Source organism: Mercenaria mercenaria, chromosome 19 (assembly GCF_021730395.1).
Source record: "Mercenaria mercenaria strain notata chromosome 19, MADL_Memer_1, whole genome shotgun sequence".
In the NCBI taxonomy this organism is placed as follows: Eukaryota; Metazoa; Mollusca; class Bivalvia; order Venerida; family Veneridae; genus Mercenaria; species Mercenaria mercenaria.
In genome coordinates, this window is record NC_069379.1 from 37,499,191 (window position 1) to 37,519,986 (window position 20,796).

The window sequence follows — 20,796 nt, forward strand, 5'->3', positions numbered from 1 at the left end:
ATTTTTACCTTGTGAACATGATAGAAGTGACATTTTATATTTGATTTTACCACACTTACATATAAGTTAAGTCGCAATAAGATCCCAGTTCCTTTCGAAAACCGGCTTTCCTTCATAGGTTCTAGAGTTACTGCCCCTTTTTAGCGCACCTGTCACAAAGTGACAAGGTGAGCTTTTGTGATTGCGCAGCGTCCGTCGTCTGTCCGTCCGTGTGTAAACTTTTGCTTGTGACCACTCTGGAGGTCACATTTTTCATGGGGTCTTTATGAAAATTGGTCAGAATGTTCACCTTGATGATATCTCGGTCAAGTTCGAACTGAGTCACGTGCGATCAAAAACTAGGTCAGTAGGTCTAAAAATAGAAAAACCTTGTGACCTCTCTAGAGGCCATATTTTTCACAAGATCTTCATGAAAATTGGTCTGAATGTTCACCTTGATATCTAGGTCAAGTTCAAAACTGGGTCACGTGCCATCAAAAACTAGGTCAGTAGGTCAAATAATAGAAAATCCTTGTGACCTCTCTGGAGGTCATATTTTTCATGGGATCTGCATGAAAATTGGTCAGAATGTTTATCTTGATGATATCTAGGTCAAGTTCGAAACTGGGTTATGTCCGGTCCAAAACTAGGTCAGTAGGTTAAATAATAGAAAAACCTTGTAACCTCTTTAGAGGCCTTATTTTTCATTGGATCTGCATAAAAATTGATCAGAATGTTCACCTTGATGATATATAGGTCATGTTTGAAACTGGGTCACATGCGGTCAAAAACTAGGTCAGTAGGTCTAAAGATAGAAAAACCTTGTGACCTCTCTAGAGGCCATATATTTCACAAGATCTTCATGAAAATTGGTCAGAATGTTCACCTTGATAATATCTAGGTCAAGTTCGAAACTGGGTCACGTGCCTTCAAAAACTAGGTCAGTAGGTCAAATAATAGAAAAAGCTTGTGACCTCTTTAAGGCCATATTTTTCATGGTTATCTCTTGGTTAACCAAATGGGACCGTTTCGTCTAGCATCAGTACCGCTTACAAGAATGAATTGATACTAATACAGATGTAACCTGTAACCATTCCTCATCTTCAGACATCACCTGACCTCAGTTTGACCTTGACCTCATTTTGGACTTAGGTTGCTTTATATGGGCCATCTCTTTGGTAACCATTTTAATGGGACCATTTCGTCTAGCATCAATACCGCTTACAAGAATGAATTGATACTAATACCTAACCTGTGACCATTCCTCATCTTCAAACATCACCTGATCTCAGTTTGACATTGACCTTGACCTCGTTTTGGACTTAGGTTGCTTTGTATCGACAAGGACGCCACCGGGGGCATCAAGCGTTTTTAGCTCATCTGATTTTTTGAAAAAAAAATGATGAGTTATTGTCATCACTTGAGCGGTTGTCGGCGTCGGCGTTGCCTGGTTAAGTTTTATGTTTAGGTCAGCTTTTCTCCTAAACTATCAAAGCTATTGCTTTGAAACTTGGAATACTTGTTCACCATCATAAGCTGACCCTGTATAGCAAGAAACATAACTCCATTTTGCTTTTTGCAAGATTTATGGCCCCTTTTGGACTTAGAAAATATCAGATTTCTTGGTTAAGTTTTGTGTTTAGGTCAACTTTTCTCCTAAACTATCAAAGCTATTGCTTTGAAACTTGGAATACTTGTTCACCATCATAAGCAGACCCTGTACATCAAGAAACATAACTCCATCTTGCTTTTTGCAAGATTTATTACCCCTTTTGGACTTAGAAAATCAGTTTTCTTGGTTAAGTTTTATGTTTAGGTCAGCTTTTATCTTAAACTATCAAAGCTATTGCTTTAAAACTTGCAATACTTGTTCACCATCATAAGTTGACCCTGTACAGTAAGAAACATAACTCCGTCCTGCTTTTTGCAAGATTTATGGCCCCTTTTGGACTTAGAAAATATCAGAATTCTTGGTTAAGTTTTATGTTTAGGTCAACTTTTTCTCTTAAACTATCAAAGCTATTGCTTTGAAACTTGCAACACTTGTTCACCGTCATAAGCTGACCCTGTACAGCAAGCAACATAACTCCATCCTGCTTTTTGCAATAATTATTGCCCATTTTGGACTTAGAAAATCATTTTCTTGGTTGAGTATTATGTTTAAGTCAACTTTTCTCATAAACTATCAAAGCTATTGCTTTAAAACTTGCAACAGTTTTTCACCATCATAAGTGGACACTGTACATCAAGAAACATAACTCTATCCTGCTTTTTGCAAGAATGATGGTCCTTTTTGGACTTAGAAAATCATGGGTAGGACAATATTTCTATTACACAAAAAAAATCAGATGAGCGTCAGCACCCGCAAGGCGGTGCTCTTGTTTGAATTCAGCTCCTTGTTCTTTTGTCTGCAAAATCTCTAGTAATATTTTGACCCTATACTTCTATCAATGTTTCGAATAGTCGAGCATGCTGTCAACAGACAGCTCTTTACATTTATGGTATCTTAAGTCGGACTGAACATACGAGGTTGTTAAGGTATGCTTTGAGTTATCGAAATAGCGTTACCTTAGTGTTACCTTAATCGTAAGTTTCGAGTTAGCCGCCCCAGGGCCCGATGTAAACAGATCGTATTAAAACGGTATTTTTGAAACTCCTGTAAAAACAACCGATTCACAGCCGATTCTAACCGATGGATTCAGTCGGCAGTCGGTTAATAATGAAAACCCTGTATGAGCTAAATACTTGGAAGTACCTAGGGTTTTGGGCTATACAGAAATAGCAAATTATTATTATACCAGATTTATATAGGCGCCCTTTTCATGATAAACACGTTCAAAGGCACTTTACATATAGCAAACGCAGCCACACTAGTACAGACACAGAACGCTCTGACCAGAGGGACAGTGTGATAAAGCCCTGAGAACAGATAGAGAGAAATCCTTTTTAGATACAGGCCTGTCCGGCTAACTTAGCCTAGCTCTTTTCAAATAGACAGTCTGGTTCTTTAACGTGCCCTGTGTACAGCACCGGTACACGCGAAGCAGTCTTTCCTGGGAAGAACCAGTACAGGCCTCAAATGTATAGAAAACACACAAGTTCTTCAAGTCTGTCTTGGCATTCTAGTCAGCGATCGTCGTTTCACGGTATTTTATCTTGAATTCAGTTTTGCTTTATGTTTGCAGGTATACTGTCGAGTACGACCATTGGATAACCCTGGAGATGCTGTGTGTTTGACAGTGGTCAGTAATGATACAGTGAAACTTCTCTCCTCAGAGGTAGGTCACCTACATATGTATAAATTGTACAGTACCTAGTTTGTCGGCTGTAAAGTAGAAGTGCCCGTCTGCTTAGCTCAGTAGGAAGAGTGAGATCTGTGAAGTGTGGAGTTGTGTGTTCGATTTTCAAGCAAGGCACATGTTCTCCATGATAATTTGATAAATGACATTGTGTCTGAAATCATTCGTCCTCCACCACTGATTCATGAGGAAAAGTTGGCAGTTACTTGCTGAGAACAGTTTAGTACTGGCATAGAATCCAGGAACACTGATTACGTTAACTGCCCACTGTTACAAAGCTGAAACTGCTGAAAAATGGCATTGAACCCAAAACAAACTTAAATAATTTATAGTAGAAACATTCTGACTTCAGCTGTGAAGAGTAAAATAGGCTGTGAAGTGAAATCTTCAATCGATAGATCTGTCATTATTTCCAGACCATGTTTTGAAGGTTAAGTATCACATTAATATGAATCTGTAAAATCTAGGAGGTAGGCACATTTTAAACAAAATCCAAGCGCTTGGAGTGGTTTTACTTTTAAGAATTTTATCTTTTCAGAATACGCTGGCATTTGCACGTACAGGACAGCTAAAAGAGATCCAATACAAATTCCAGCATGTATTTGACGAGTATACGTCACAGAAGGCAGTGTTTGACCATGTTGCCTACCCTCTTATTGATGACCTGGTGCACGGGAAAAATGGTTGGTTCCGTTTGTCTCTGGTAGTTTAACCCTTACCATGCTGGACACAATTGATTCTGCCTTTGTGACCAGTGTAGATCATGATCAGCCTGCATATACGTGCAGTCTGATCATGATCTGCACTGTTCGCCATTCTGTCCGTATCTTTTTTGTAAGCACCCCTTTTAACAGTTAATGGTACTGTCCAAATTGAAAGATGGACAAGTTCATTATAAAAATTTAGCAGGGTAAGGGTTAACTTCATGATTTGTTCATTCAGATTTCTTTCTGAGGGGTTGAAATGTGTTTATTTGGTCCCAGTATAGGTCTATCCTCCATGTGAGCGGTGGTTTGGTTTATTGACAAACATGATTCAAATGTGTCACTATGGATTTAATCATGGGGTCAAACCAGAATGATAATTTTTTTATAGAAATGATAAAATGAAACAGTTAAATTTTAAAGAAACATTTTTTTTCTGCTCAAGTGCTGTTTTGTTTTTTACAGGATTGCTTTTCACATATGGTATCACATCATCGGGTAAAACATACACAATGACAGGAACGCCACAAGATCAGGGCATACTTCCACGTTGCCTGGATGTCATCTTCAACAGCATAGGGGAGTACCAGTGCAAGAAATACGTAAGTCTGGGTTTAAAAGATAAATTTTACTGTCAGATACTGTTTCTACAGATGTCTGGTTCATTTTTTTTTCTCAAAAAAAAAAAAATCATTGTCAAAGCACCTACTCATATAGTAAGGATGTAACATATGTAGAAATAGGAAAACAAATATAGAAAATTCATTATCGCCACAAAAAGACCTTACTTTAATACCATTCATATAGAAATCATTTGTGTTTCTTGGACATTTTACCTAGTGCTGAATGTCTTATTAACATAAAAGACAGTGACTTGGAACATTGATAGAATTGCTATTTAAATTTTTATGTCTTGTTTGTATGTAGGTATTCAAACCAGACAAGATGAATGGCTTCGAGGTACAAACAGAAGCAGATGCCATGATGGACAGACAGAGGAAAGATATCTTACCTGGCCTTACCCCTAAAACACCTGGCACACCCAGAATAAGGTTGGTCCACTTTGTGTTTAATAAGTTTCAAATATGCACAAAAATGGAGAGAAAGGTACATTGAAGTTATAGATCCATTATGGTAATAGGCAATTAAGTATTATTTGTATGCGATTTTGACATCTTCTGCCTTTTGGGTTTTTTTTGTTGTTTGTTTTTTCGAAATATCAAGTGACCATTCAGCAAAATTTTTGTCTGAAGAATGCGGAATTGCGTTATGAGAGTATTTAATTGTACCAGTATTGCCGATTGTCATGATGGATCCACAACAGTTAAGGAGCTGACAACATGTAAAGAATGCTTTTTGTTGTTGTTGTTGTTTGGGTTTATAGTCACATCAGCAACAGAAGTTATTTGAATACTTTATGGCATTTAATGGTATGGCAGTTGCCAGTGTGGGACACCAGAGTAGCTGACATTCTGCAAGTCAGTAACATGGCTTTCTCAGGTCGCATGCATGGGGACAGCCAATATATGACTTATAATTGGGTAATCATTGATTGATCCTCACTTTGCGATATAGTAAGTGCTGACAATGCTAGATCAGTAATGCTGTTGCTTGCCAAATGATGTATGGTAAATGCAAAAAAATGGTTGATTGTGTCGCAAAAAAAAAGTTTGTTGACAATTATTATACGAACCAGTAGAAATGTGATGCTGTATGTAATTCTAACATGCTTCTTGTTTACTGTTCGCATATATTGTCCGTAATATACACCAAAATGTGAAAGGGAATGTTATATGCCTTTGCTTGTGGGTAAAAGATCTGACACATACACTAGCTTTTATAGAGTAATGTAGATTTTGATTCCTGTATCATTGTTTGAACAGAGAAAAATATGAGTTTGGTAGAGATTGTGGACGTCTTGTTGATCCTAGTCGTGTAAATGATGTCGATGAAGATAACACATATGCCGTGTTTGTATCGTACATAGAGATCTACAACAACTATGTGTACGATCTGCTAGAAGAGCTTCCGTATGACCCAATTACAGGATACAAGTAAGTCTATTGTTAAGAAATGACACAAATGCCATGCTTGTATCATACATGTATATAGAACTTTAACAAGTACTTGACAATTTTACAGATGAGCTGCAACCAGTTTAATAAAGAGTAAAACAAAGTTGGCAAAGTTAATCTCAATTTGGCAAAAAAAAATCCCAAACATTTTGACCTATAACAGGCACAAATATATTTCAATATAATAGCAACTGATTCCCATAATGTGTGGAAAAGTTCGTAATGTTGAATTGTAAATATTTGTAATGGAAGGATTTTTGTGGGCTTCCAAATTTCAAAGTTGTGTCAGTCTACAAAATAAATTCACAAAGAGTAAGTTTATTTAATATTTCAATTTAAATCCACAAATTCAAGGCCAAACATGACCGCAGTTTTGGCTTTAGCCACAGCATTATATGCCAGCAAATTAAAACCATTTTACAGCTTTGTTCAGGTACTTAGAATTTGTCAAGAACATACATCAGGATTTAGCCAGATAAAGGATTGAAAACTTAGGAAGCAGGATAATGCCTTTTGTAGAAAAATGTTTTTTTTTTTTTTTTTGTTTTTTTTCCTTTCGTATAAAACGTATAACCAATTGAGCCGAGCCATGAGAAAACCAACATAGTGGGTTTGCGACCAGCATGGATCCAGATCAGCCTGCGCATCCGCACAGTCTGGTCAGGATCCATGCTGTTTGCTTTTGAAGCCTACTGGAATTGGAGAAACTGTAAGCAAACAGCATGGATCCTGACCAGACTGCGCAGATGCGCAGGCTGGTCTAGATCCATGCTGGTCGCAAACCCATTATGTTGGTTTTCTCATAGCGCGGCTCAATTGTATTTTCAGAGCACCGCAGTCAAAGTTTCTGCGTACAGATAGCTGTGATAACATGTATGTGATGAGCTGTACAGAAGTAGAAATCAAAAGCCCAGAGGAAGCCTTTGAGGTTTTATACAAAGGTAAAAATTAGTTTTAAAGTATCTCTTTATTTTCAGCACTATTTACTCAGTAGAGTCAGAGAGAATGCTTCTGTCTGATCTGTAATATCCATAACAGATTTGTTTTTCATGAATTTTTTTTCTGTGCCTCCCAAAATTTGGGGGTGGGCACTTAGAGTTGCCCTTGTCCATCCGTCTGTCTCAATTTGTGTCGTTAATATTGCAAAAAGTATTTGACTCAAGGGTCATGAAACCTCACAGGATTGACATTCAGCACGGGACGCAGTGCTCCAGGCATTTTAATTTGGATCTCGCACAGTCAGACCAGAGTTATGGCCTTTGATTTAGTCAGAAATGCGCATAAAAATGTGCCTAATCTTGAGTCATAAAACCATGTACAGTGACAGGAGTGTGGGGCACCTGTGACCTAAAGACACAAATCTAGTTATATTTAGCTCACATGTCACAAAGTGACAAGGTGAGCTTTTGTGATTATGCAGCGTCCGTCCGTCTTTTGCTCCCTTTGCTTGTGACCACTCCAGAGGTCACATTTTTCATGGGATCTTTATGAAAGTTGGTCTGAATATTCATCTTGATGATATAGGTCAAGTTCGAAACTGGGTCACGTGCGGTCCAAAACTAGGTCAGTAGGTCTAAAAATAGAAAAACCTTGTGACCTTTCTAGAGGCCATATTTTTCAATGGATCTTCATGAAAGTTAGAATATTCACCTTGATGATATCTAGGTCAAGTTCGAAACTGGGTTACGTGCCATCAAAAACTAGGTCAGTAGGTCAAATAATAAAAAAAACTTGTGACCTGTCTAGAGGCCATATTTTTCATGGGATCTGTATGAAAGTTGGTCTGAATATTCATCTTGATGATATCTAGGTCAGGTTTGAAACTGGGTCAAGTGTGGTCCAAAACTAGGTCAGTAGGTCTAAAAATAGAAAAGCCTTGTGACCTCTCTAGAGGCCATATTTTTCCATGGATCTTCATGAAAGTTAGTCAGAATGTTCACCTTGATGATATCTAGGTCAAGTTCAAAACTGGGTCACGTGCCTTCAAAAACTAGGTCATTAGGTCAAATAATAGAAAAACCTTGTGACCTCTCTAGAGGTCATATTTTTCAATGAATTTTCATAAAAATTTGTCAGAATTTTTATCTTGATGATTTCTAGGTCAAGTTCAAAACTGGGTCACATGAGCTCAGAAACTAGGTCGCTGTGTCAAATAATAGAAAAAGCAACGTCATACTCAGTTCAAAACTGGGTTATTTGGGGACAGGTGAGCGATTCAGGACCATCATGGTCCTCTTGTTTTAGATCACGCTTATTCTACAGATATCCAAATGTGGTAGTAAGACTTCCTGTGTCCATACTATTAACAAAATTGGGGCATATAGATTTATTCCTGTCCATGCTTGTCAGTGTTTGTGTGTGTGTTTGGAAAATTGTGTCTGGGTGATCTTTTTCATGCATTGTTCGATTTTTGAAATAACCTGGCACAAATTACCATCTTGACAAAATGAGTTGATGCATGCAAGGCCAGACCCCTTACTCAAAAGTAAAGGTGACATTTAAGAGATCAAGTCATTTTTCATATTCAGTCTATAACTTGTATTAACCCTTAGCCTGCTGGCGGCAATTGGTTTTGCCTTTGCGACCAGTGCAGACCAAGATCATGGTCTGAACTGTTCACTATTCAGTTAGTAAATTTTCAGTGAACACCCCTTCAAATAATAAAAGGTATTGCCCAAACTGAATGACAGAACAGTGCATCTTAGAAATTTAGCAGGCTAAGGGTTAATAAATGAATGGATACTCAAAATTATTTGGCATAAACATTCATCAGAATGAGATGATGTATCACTTGCAAGACCTATACCCTTAGCAGAATGGTCAGTGTCTCAAGAGGGCAATGATATCACTTCATTAAAGACAAAGGTTTGACCTGGTCCTTAACTTCTGGATGTATAGAATAATTTTGTACTGTACTCAACTTCTTGTTAACATTTGCAGGTCAGAAAAGACGAAAAGTCGCCCACACTGCACTGAATGCAGAGTCCAGTAGAAGCCACAGTATATTCAACATCCGCTTGGTTCAAGCACCGCTTGACCCTTGTGGCCAGGAAGTTTTACAGGTATGTTACTGTATGATTATCTTTAATACAAAATTCAGTTCATAATCAAAAGCTATAATGCTCAGATATGAAATGCAAATGCAATATCTATGCAGCTCCAAGGTTGTAAAACTTAAATTGGAACCAGGATGCAACCATATTATTGGTCAGTTTGAAGCTTAAGCTCAGGGTCAGCCTGTCAAATGCCATGAATGGATCCAAATCTGTCAAATCATTAATGTTTACATAAATAAAAAAAACCAGGTCTGTCAAATACGATTGACCTAGTTTACACAATAGATCACATGCATTTTGTTTGTGATACCGCGTGTGAGAACTTGACCTTGATATGAATAGAATTACAATAGAGGGAGGAGTTAGATGAAATTTATCGACAAAAACTGGAGCTGTCCATTGTATTTTAAGACTGGTCTCTAGTCTCAATGTTATTTTCTTTGGCCCTTCTACTCCTATTCTCAGTCTAAAATACTTTTTGTTAATTTCATTTGTAGGTAGAATTTGCACAAACTTTTACACTTGATCACCCAATCTGCAAATGAAGTAACAGAAAGGAGTCTTTATGGACCATAATTCTTTATTCTGTAGTTCTTTATTAGCATCACAGCTTTCATTAACATAATGTTAGTTCATGGAAGTAATTGTAATTGCATGTACAGTACGAAAAAAAAAAAAGATATATGAAACTCTTGTTTTTATTCTAGGACAATGAGAAGATATTTGTAAGTCAGTTATCCCTGGTAGATCTTGCCGGGAGTGAGAGAGTGAACAGGACAAACAATAAAGGAGATAGACTGAAAGAAGCTGGTAAGTTGGCAGACAATCATTGTTAGAAGTTATATTCCAGTTAAACAAACTTTAGGTGAACTTAGGTTATTTTTCAGAAGAAAAACAAGGCTAATTTCTCTGAAATCCACAAAATTCCCCAGGTTGTGAGTGATGTTAATTTTCTTTCATTAGAGTTCAGTTAGGCTTTTCAGTTTATGTTAAAAACAGATGAAGCAGCTGTCCAATTAGAGTGTGCATAATGGCATGGTAAGAAAATCGCTACTTTCAATAGTTCACATCATCTTATACTTTCAGTGCCATAAAGGGAGGTAATAAAAAACATATGGAGGATATTACATGAGTGTCTTTTCATATTGAATTTATTAAACTCGTTGAATAAAATAATAAAATGCAAGGCTCTGCCGAGCATTTTATCAATTTTATTCAACGAGTTTAATAAATTCAATGTGGAAAGTCACAAATGTAATATTCTTTTTATCACTTGTTAGACTTTCTTGTCGAAACATACAATAATCGACTTTCTTTTACTATATAAACAAGACAATTTGACTGACGTCGCCTATACTATAAATGACGACGACGTCAAAGCTTTATTACACTAGTGTATTATCATTTTTATTTAATGGCTTTATTACACTCCCGCGACGTCAAATGTGATGATTTAATAATACTGCCTACTAGTTTAATGAATTATTCAAACCTTTGCAAATATTTGTAAAACAGTAACTGAAAGTGAAATTTAAGATTCATTAGAAAGAATTCATTTTATGTTAGTAACAGAAAATGTGACAGCCTCATTATAAATAAATTCATTATGAGCCTTTAAATAAGTTTGATGTAAATGTATATTGGAGTGGACTTTTTTCCCCATAAAGAATGGATTTTACCTTACGATGATTTTGTATCAGCCATAGTTCTTTAAGAATTCCCTGATGAAGAGTTTCAAGGAAGAAGTTTACCCTGAAACAAAATTGTCAGAAACTTTGCTATTCTGATAAAGTTCCTTCTAAATAAAGATACAGTAAACATTTAAAGTTTAAAAAATATCTAAAGAGCCATTTCACTTTATATTTAACCTGCTAAATTTCTAAAATGGACTTGTCTTTCGTTCATTTTGGGCAATACCATTTATTATTCGAAGGGGTGTTCACTGAAAATTTACTGACTAAATAGCGAACAGTGCAGACCATGATCAGCCTGCACAGAAGGGCAGGCTGATCTTGGTCTGCACTTGTCGCAAAGGCACAATCACTTGCCACCAGCAGGCTAAAAGTTAATTCTATATTTCTAGGTAATATAAACCAAACATTGATGTCATTGAGAACATGTTTGGAAATGCTGAGAGAGAACCAGATGAGTGGCGGCAACAAAATGGTGCCGTATCGGGACTCAAAACTTACACACCTGTTCAAGAACTACTTTGATGGTGACGGCAGGGTCAGAATGGTTGTTTGCGTGAATCCTAAAGCAGAGGAATTCGATGAGACTGTGGTATGAACGTAATCCTTGACCTTTTGGTTTGACTTTTTGTCTTTGAACTTTGGGGGTATTGTAATAAAGTAGGTTGTAAGTTTTAATCTTAAAGCAGACAAATTCGATGACACTGTGGTAAGAACTAAGTCCTTGACCTTTCAGTTTAACTTCAGTTTTTATCTTCCAACTTTGGGGTATCTTAATTAAATAGGTTGTATGTGTGAACCGTAAAGCAGAGGAATTTTATGAGACTGCGGTAAGTCCTTGACCTTTTGTTTGACTTCAGACCCTATCTTATAACTTTAGGATATCTTAATAGAGTATAACTGGTACTGGCTTAAATGTTGAGCAAAAATACATGGCTGGGTTTTACATCTTTAATAGAAAGTATTTTAAACACAAGATTTTTTGAGAAGCTAGATACCTACCTACAGTGAAACAAATGCTTGGGCACATGGGATTACTTGAGTAGTTTATGTGGTCCTCAACCACTTTCCTAGTGTTTTCGATGATTTGATTGCCTGAAATCTAGGATAACTCATTGTCATTGTTCTGCTCATTCCATTTACATTCAACATTAATTTTCTAAAATTGTTACCACTGCAATCACTTGCACTACAGCAAGTATGTTAGAAACCTCTCTTGGGGCGCAGAATTCTTCATATATTAGGAACATGGGTGAAAGTTTTCCGGAATACTCCGGAAGTTCCGGATTTTCCATCTCGGCCGGGATCGTTTTTCCAAATCGTCTAAATCCGGGTCGAAATTCGGGGTGTGGGGGGGGGGGGGGGGGGTGTTGGTATTGTGTCATCAATCAACAAAGCTTGAAAAATCAGTCGATCGGCGACAAACACAATCGACTCTGTTTATCACATTTGCCGTTTGCAGCGCATCTCGCATATTGTCAATATGTAACGACAATTTTGATTGGCCCGCATAGGCGCTGTACTTAAATGAAAACAACTGTTACGTTTTTCATAAATTTTACATGCGCCGAAAAGTTCCCGCGCGTCAGAATTTGCACGGACTTTTGTCTGCAGCATGCATTTCTCGATTTCTTGCATGCAATTTTATCCTCAAACACCACGGACATGTAGCCGCCTCGTATATTGCGAGTTATGTCTTATACGAGTATTGGTGGGTTAAAGTCTGGATAGGGACGAGTGGACCTCTCTGTATGCTCATCCGATCGGACGCGTGGATTTTACCTCGTAACTTTACCAAATGCAGAAATTACATCCCTAAAACTAACCTGGATTGACTGGAATTTACCCGCGAGTCGTAAAGATATCAAAACGTCATACCAGTAGTTTTCCATTCCACGAACACGTGCGACCTATCGTAATAATAATATCTAATTTAGGCTAGATCGCCGTTACTTTTGTTTATCGACACGTACACAAAAACGCGCGTAGTGCATTCATTTTTTAATATAATCGCTTCAAATTTTCAACACCGCTTGAGAAGTAATACAGTTTGAATTCTATAACGATTTTAATAAGATATCGACAGAAATGTAGGCAAAAGTCTATAAAAACGATCGAATTTTCATGCATTTATTTGTAAAATTTCAAACAGCGCGATCTTAAATATTTATTTATTTCTAAAAGAAAATAAATACTACATTCTATGGTCATAAAATTCAGACTTTTGACAAGAAAGTACAAAAAACAGAATTAAAAAATCTTAAATAATAAAAAAGCGGCAGCTATTTCAATACAGGAGTAAAACAATTTTTGGCAAACAGATGTCTGTGTAATGCGGCAGAATAGGTTACGTGACCTCGTGAACGTAAATAGAAATATGGTTTTAAAATAAAGCAGAATGATGTCGCTGTGGTTTTAAATAAGTTTGATAAGTAAATGAATATGTGTAGATGTATTTTTGACACGACACTATGTGAGATATTCTTCTCAAACAATAATGTAAAAAAAAATTAGGGCAAATAGGTCACTTATCGTTTGACACATTTACCTGTCAGTTTATACGGGATATTGCACATTCGCTTTTAAAAAAAATTAAAGAAGATACTTTTTTTACTGTTTTAAAGAACCGAGGTGGTACGATCAGACAGTGATTTGTCACATGGCGCGAAAACATGACGTAATGCCATGACAATCTCGGGCAACTTTGATCTCCACTTCAGATGCCATGATACCGACACACTTCTTTTAGTTCTTTAAGGGGGTTTTAACTGATGACGAAAACAAGGCCAGTACTTATTTTATATAAACAACAGAATATTTACCGATAATTGTCAATGTTTTTTCCGCTTTGAACAGGGGTGGGTTGATGATAATTATATTTCGGGATTTTCGAATCCAAAGCAATCTAGATCAGATAGGATACAAGAAAAATAATTAACAGCTGCATACTGATAAAAGGAAGCAAGATTCCTGTTTGTTTTATATTTAATGTTCGTCCCGGCAGTGCAGGACCGAATGTCCGGCCATTTTTGGCAACTTCCGTGATGTCTGGATTTTATTATACACACCTTGTAAAGAGTTCCAATTATAAAACAAGCGTCAACCACGGAAAAGTCACTTTAATAAAAAAATATTGCAGTGATGATTACTCGATCCCGTTACGTACCGAAATTTACTTCAACTGTTTGTTTTAAAACATCATTTTAGACGACCGTTTATATAACTATTCGCTCACGTTTTTCATGACTTTCACGTGCGCCTAAAAGTTGCCGCGTCAAAGTTTGCACGGACTTGCACACGCATGTCTTGATTTCTACGGTTTGCACGCTTTTTATCTCCAAAGTATCAATCTTTCCACGAGGAACAGGAGGAAGATCAAGATTTCTTTCGGGGATTAACACGCCGTAATTAGGGCTGCACGGGATAGTGCCTGAAAAATAATGTTTTTACCGCCAGCGTACAATACTTAGGACTTAGAAAGCAAACATGGTAACAAATGGAGATGGGCTTGGCTATCTGAATGTGACACTGATGGTGATCGATGGGGTCTTTGGCTACGAAAACCGGATATTGCAGGGTCTGCATTTTGTGAATGTTGTGCAAGAACATTAAAATATGGTGTCATGAAAAAACAAAAATGTTGCTAGAATTTTCAGGTAGTTTCAGTCTGAATCTTACAAAAATATGTTGAGGGTATATTGTTGAAACAAGTCCTTGACTTAGAAAAGTTACTGTTAACTGAAAATCATGCATTTTGTGCAATATAATAAGTAAATTTTTGGCACACATATAAGGGTAGAATAGGGCTGTTCTAAGCATTCAAAATCACTAATTCTCAGAAGCTTCAGGGGGGCTTTGCCCCCCTGGCCCCCCTACCAGGGCTTTGCCCTGGACCCACCGGGGGCCCTAGCGGCCCCCAAGCCCCCAGCAAATTTTTCAGGATTTTCAATATTCCATACTTTCACCCTTGTAGGAAGCTATCTGGCTGGCTTATGGAAGATCGGTCATTTTACCCAGGAATGGAACCTGCAGAAAGTCACCAGTTGACCTGAATTGTGTTGGTGTGACTCTTGACCTATCAAAAAATATATATATAAAACTATGGATTTGCGGAAGAATCTGTTGGGGGCGGGTGAAAAAATCTGTGAAAAGATCCTGTGGAAGCGTAGAACAGAACCAAGCAACATGATAGCTTACTCGGTTTTTAGCTGGACTATACGAATTATAAGGAGAGCTATCCTTCTCGCCCCGGCGTCAGCGTAGGCGTCTTTCCGCATCCCCACCTTGGTTAAAGTTTTTTAACACTTTCTCTTTTTTCAACTTATCTTTGTAATTACTTGATGGATTTGATTCAAACTTGAAATACTTATTCCCCATCATCATCCACATCATCTGACATAAAGGCCATAACTCTGGCACCAATATTTCATGAATTATCCCCCCTTTTCACTTACATTTTCAGGTTAAAGTTTTGATGCACTTTCACTCTATCTCGGTTATTATTGAATGGATTTGATTCAAATTTGAAATAGTTGTTCAACATCATCACCCACATCATATGACACAAGGTGCATAACTCTGGCACAATTTTTCATGAATTATTCCCCTTTTTACTTAGAATTTCAGGTTAAAGTTTTATGCACTTTCACTCTTATCTCTGTTATTATCCCCCGACGAAAGTCGGAGGGATATAGTTTTGGCGTTGTCCGTCCGTCCGTCTTTCCGTCCGTCTGTCCGTCCGTCCAGAGCCATATCTAGGAAATGGTTGGGAATATTTATTTAAAACTTCATATACATGTTCACCACTATGAGTTCTTGCGGCCCGTCAAGTTTCAGACAGATTGCCCAAGTAACACCAGAGTTATGGCCCTTAGAAATTTCTAGTGTTAACTATATAGGGTACTATAGATATGGCAATTTAGAGCACTATAATGTGGTTGTGCACAGACAGTTTTGTACGGATTTCTTTTGTAACTTCAGAGTTATTGCCCTTTAATTGTCTAAAAATCCACATAATTTATTTGTACATAACAAACTTACCATTTGGCAGAATTTCATTAAATTTCTTTCATTCTTTTATATGAACATTTATTATAAACATGTGAAGTTGCGCACCCACACCTGGTCACCCACTTGCCTTGGTCACACCCCCTCCCCCTCCCAACCCCCCCCCCCCCCCCAAAAAAAATATTTATTTTTTTTTCATTTCTTATTTTAGATTTTTTTCAAACCTTCCAAGTTGTACCATTCCCCCACCTCACTTCTCCACCAAGTCATGCCCACCACTGATTATGCATCCTCCCCCCCCCCCCCCCCCCCCCCCCCACCAACTTCACCCTTTTACCCTTTTTTTTTTTTCATGTTTAATTTTCAATCAATATTTATAATCAACATGTGAAATTTTGTTTCCTCTCCCGTTCCCCTGCACCCCCACCCCCTAAAAAAATAAATATATACATATATGTATATATACATATATATATTTCCATTCCTTTTTTTTTTTTTTAAATGTTCAAACCTTCAACATGTTAAGTTGTGACTGCACAAACCTTGCCCTCAGCCATGTTCAAGATATCTTACCTGTGTTCTCTTAAGGAAACTGTCCTTTTAAGTTCAAATGTACATGTTAAACAGCAACACCTGGTGCCAAACCACTCGAAGACAATATTTCGTTCCAGTTAAACTTCAAGCTCATATTTCAATTAACTGCATTTAATTTTAAAAACTAAGCTTGTTACAGTAAGCATATCCCATTCAAAATAAATTCTTTAGTCAGGATCAAAGTATCATACATTTATTATATACTCTTTAATTAAACATTTGTTTTCTGTTAAATTGATTTTGACTAATGAAATTATTTGCTTCTTATTAACATCCTTTCACTTTTTGCTGGATATATCTTTTTGCCATTCCTCACCACAAACCCTTTCGGTGGGGGATACCAATTCATCGAATTTGCTTGTTACTGAATGGATCTGATTCAAACTTAAACAATTGTTCAACATCATAACCCTTATCATATGACACAAGGTGCATAACTCTGGGACCTATTTTTCATGAATTATTTCCCCTTTTTACTTAGAATTTTAGGTTAAAGTTTTGATGCACTTTCACTCTGTCTCTGTTATTACTGAATGGATTTGATTCAAACTTAAAATAGTTGTTCAGGCTATTGTGCAATATCTTCATCCACAATTGGAGTCATTAAACGCTCCAGTGACAGCTCTAGTTTCCTCAGATGTGCCCAGTTTCACTATCCAGCAGCGAAATAGTCGAGCGCACAGTCTCCTGTGATAGCTCTTGTTAGCTCGACTATTCGCCCCGGTGTCAGTGTGAGCGTGAGCGTCACACAAATGTTAAAGTTTGCGTACCACCCAAAATATTTTCAAAGTCCATTGAGATATTGCTTTGATATTTTGCATACTTGTTAACCGTCATGACCCTAGTCTGTAAAAAGGAGGAGGCAACTCTATCAAGCATTTTGACTGAATTATGGCCCCTTTTCGACTTGGAATATGCTTATTGTAATGTTAAAGTTTGCGTACCACTACAAATATTTTCAAAGTCCATTGAGATATTGCTTTGATATTTTGCATACTTGTTTACCATCATGACCCCAGTCTGTAAAAAGGAGGAGGCAACTCTATCAAGCATTTTGACTGAATTATGGCCCCTTTTTGACTTAGAATATACTTATTGTAATGTTAAAGTTTTACTCATAGCTTATATTATACTATCAAGCACTGAGAATAGTCGAGCGTGCTGTCAACAGCTCTTGTTTGGAGTCTGTTCATGGGAGTTAATGAAATATGCAACACCCATGATGCCCCCTAGCATCAGCTTAAGTGGAATTTTATTGCAGTAAAAAGAAATATACTCCTTTGATCCCAAAGGACCAGAAAATATAACTTCACTTAAGTTTGTCTTTGTTTCCAGCATGTTATGAAGTTTGCCGAGATGTCTCAAGAGGTCATGGTTCAGCGGTCCCAGCAGGTGAAGTTTGACCTTGGATTGACCCCGGGTCGTAGACGCCTTGGCGAAAAGTTGCGAGAGGAGAGAATGAGAGAAGAGGCAGAAAGAGAAAAAGAAAGAGAAAGTAAGTGCTTAATTTCTTCTATTTTACCTGCTTGCGGGTACTCTAGGTCAAGTGTTTTCTTAGGATCACTGATTAAATCCCATGCCTAGTCTCATTGCTTTGGGTTAAAGCCTTTCTGTGGGTATGAAAAATGTGTAGAGCCATTTAGCATGCTTGAGAATGTTGTTGATATACACATGTATTCATCCATACCTTAAATAATATAATGGCCAGACGGGCATCAGGAGTCCTCCATTATTACAGCTGGTAAATCTCAGTATGAGCTATACATTTTTATTGTCATTTTAAACTCTGCTGAAAAACTGTAGTTATTTCTGGGTTAAAAGGGATAACACACTTGAAACATGTTCTTGATAACTGGGTATTCTGTAGTCTTAGTGAGAATTTCAGTCTCAAAAAGTTGAATATGTAAGTCCTTCAATAAAGTTTCATTATAAGACAAAATTTATTCCTAGGGCAGTGAGTATGACAAATGAGTAATGCATTTTCTCTTTCAGTGATGCCTGTACCGTCCCCAAGTTTGATCTATTCTCTTGGTCCAGATTTCCCCAATCTTGAGGTATGTACAGCAGGAGATTTAGTATGTTTCAAAGCTAGGTTTGACTGTAGAAGAAAAAATGCAAATGATGTTTTCAGTGTCAAAGTCATAAACTTTATGACTTACTTGTCTTTTTGGACCATATTTATCAATGTTTAAAAGTCTGAAACCAACTACAGAAAAGCAAATATTCAATTTGCCATTAATTTATTTACAGCATATTCATACTGCTGAAATTTTGTCATCATAGTTGCAGAGTAAAGGTTACTGCAAATTTTCTTTGCAGTCTCTGCATATTTGACAATGCTAAAGCAAAATGAAAATTTAGCACTTTAAAGTCTAAAGTTTCACCTGTTAAACTTTGAGGAATATGGGTAATGGTTAATGTCTATGAATAACACGTTTGCTTCAGTTTGTATGCATCTAGGTAAATGCCAGCCTAGCTTGAAATCTGAAAACTGCTATGAGTTTTGCTCTCAATGAAATAGAGAAGTCCTCAAAAGTACATTAGATGTACCGGTAACTTAGAGCACAACAGAATGAACCAACTGAATCCAAATAAGTATTCAGTACTTAACTGGTGTGGTATTACTGTGGGAAATGGCAATGGGTAGACGAGTTCCTTAGTTCTTTAGCTGTAAATTTGCTTGCATTGATATTAATTTGTTGAGCTGTCTGTTCTTTGTGCATAAGCATATTTAATAGCATTACTGTGAAATCATTAATATTCGTGGGGGACTAATTTTCGTGGTTGAGTCAATCGATGAAATTTAATCCCAACGAACAAGTAAAATTCACATTCATTTTATGTCCAAAACTTGAAATCCACGAATTTATATGCCCATGAAAATGCTGTTTTGACCAAAACCACGAAATTTCATGTCCACGAAATTAAATGATTTTACAGTATAATAAAAGTTTTACCATTACAGTTGGTAGATTACAGTGATGAGGAGACATTGAGAAAGTTGATAGAGTGTCTGTGTGAACGTGATACTAGAAGACAAACACTGCTTATTGACTTTGAAGCCAAAGGTTTGTAAAGTATAAACATACAAATTTTTAAAAATTAATCAAAGGCATTATTTCATTTTACAAAATTCATAAAGTTTGATTTTTTGTGATTAATCGCCAATAAAGCCAATTCTAAGTTGACTGATGTAGAAATTTTGATAAAAATACCAAAGATAATTGTAGTTTATCTTTGAAATTTTAAATTCAGTTATTCAGGTCCCCACAAAATAGAATTTTTTTGCCAAAACTGTAGAATGTATGCCATTAAATCACTATAAAATGCTCTTTGACATTTAAACTTTTTACAGGTAATCAGTTTAGGAACTATTTACTTGACTTTGAGAGGGATTACGACCGTTTGAAAGAAAGAAACGAGGAGCTGGAAGCGGTAACAAACAAACACGGTAGTACAACATCTAAATTAGAGTCAAAATGTCGTAGTCTAGAACAGAAAGTCAGCTCTCTACAGCAACAGTTGAACGAGGCTGACAGAATGAGGCGAGAGTTTGAAGCTAAGGTACTATTTCATTTCTTCCTTTCTGTGAGGAAAATTTTTTATAGGCATGGGATTTTCAGGCTTTTGATTGCCAAAATTTTCCTACAATTATATCTCAGTTGGAAAAGAGACATTTCAGACATTGAAAGTACAATTTCAGGGATTTAGAAAGTAGATATTCAGTTTTTAGAAAGTAGATTTTTGGGGTTTAGGAAGTAGATTTTCAGGTTTTAGAAAGTAGATTTTCAGGTTTTAGAAAGTGGATTTTTGGGGTTTAGAAAGTAGATTTTCAGGCATCTTATTCTTAATGGAATCTCAGTCTTTTAATTTTAAATAGAACTTTCATTGTTAATCCTGATGTCTTTGTTATGTTGGTATAAACAAGTTGATCTTTTCAAAACTTCATGGTATTTATGTAATGGGAAAAAAAAAAAACATAAGGAAATAGGATTGTTTGGAAGAAATACAGAAAACTTTAATATTTGAACTTTGTTTCTCTTTTCTCATTATTATTTCTTCTCTGTATGCATATTTGCTCACTTGGTATCTCAGTACAGACTAGTACCTGTACCCGCTGACCCTGAGATATCTAGTCAGGGATCGAATTTAACGGTCGCTAACTCGCAAAATTCGAGTAAGAATAAAAAAATGCGAGTAGAAAATCATAGCACTCGAATATTTTTGCGATCACGTTCGAAAATCGGGGAATTCGCTCAAACTGTCCTTTTCTCTTTAAAAACTCCTTTCAGGCAGTTATTTTACCGATAATCACGTGCTTCTAGCAGCTTGTCGCTTTATACAAAAGTAATTATCAGATATGTAAGTAAGCGTTTAGGCAATATTTGTTT

General features: G+C 36.7%; 1 protein-coding gene across 2 annotated transcripts in view; it reads left to right on the top strand.

The window, feature by feature from the left end:
• Positions 1–20,796, top strand: part of LOC123542771 (kinesin-like protein KIF23) — a 43,810-nt gene that overhangs the window by 16,096 nt on the left and 6,918 nt on the right. For both annotated transcript variants that reach the window (XM_045328762.2, XM_045328761.2), the window contains exons 3-15: positions 3,165–3,257; positions 3,817–3,961; positions 4,448–4,584; positions 4,910–5,034; positions 5,866–6,036; positions 6,886–6,998; positions 8,998–9,119; positions 9,821–9,923; positions 11,197–11,396; positions 17,741–17,900; positions 18,398–18,459; positions 19,371–19,473; positions 19,761–19,969. In XM_045328762.2, coding sequence (XP_045184697.2) covers positions 3,165–3,257; positions 3,817–3,961; positions 4,448–4,584; positions 4,910–5,034; positions 5,866–6,036; positions 6,886–6,998; positions 8,998–9,119; positions 9,821–9,923; positions 11,197–11,396; positions 17,741–17,900; positions 18,398–18,459; positions 19,371–19,473; positions 19,761–19,969 — 1,743 coding nt within the window. The remainder of the gene's footprint in view (positions 1–3,164; positions 3,258–3,816; positions 3,962–4,447; positions 4,585–4,909; positions 5,035–5,865; positions 6,037–6,885; positions 6,999–8,997; positions 9,120–9,820; positions 9,924–11,196; positions 11,397–17,740; positions 17,901–18,397; positions 18,460–19,370; positions 19,474–19,760; positions 19,970–20,796) is intronic.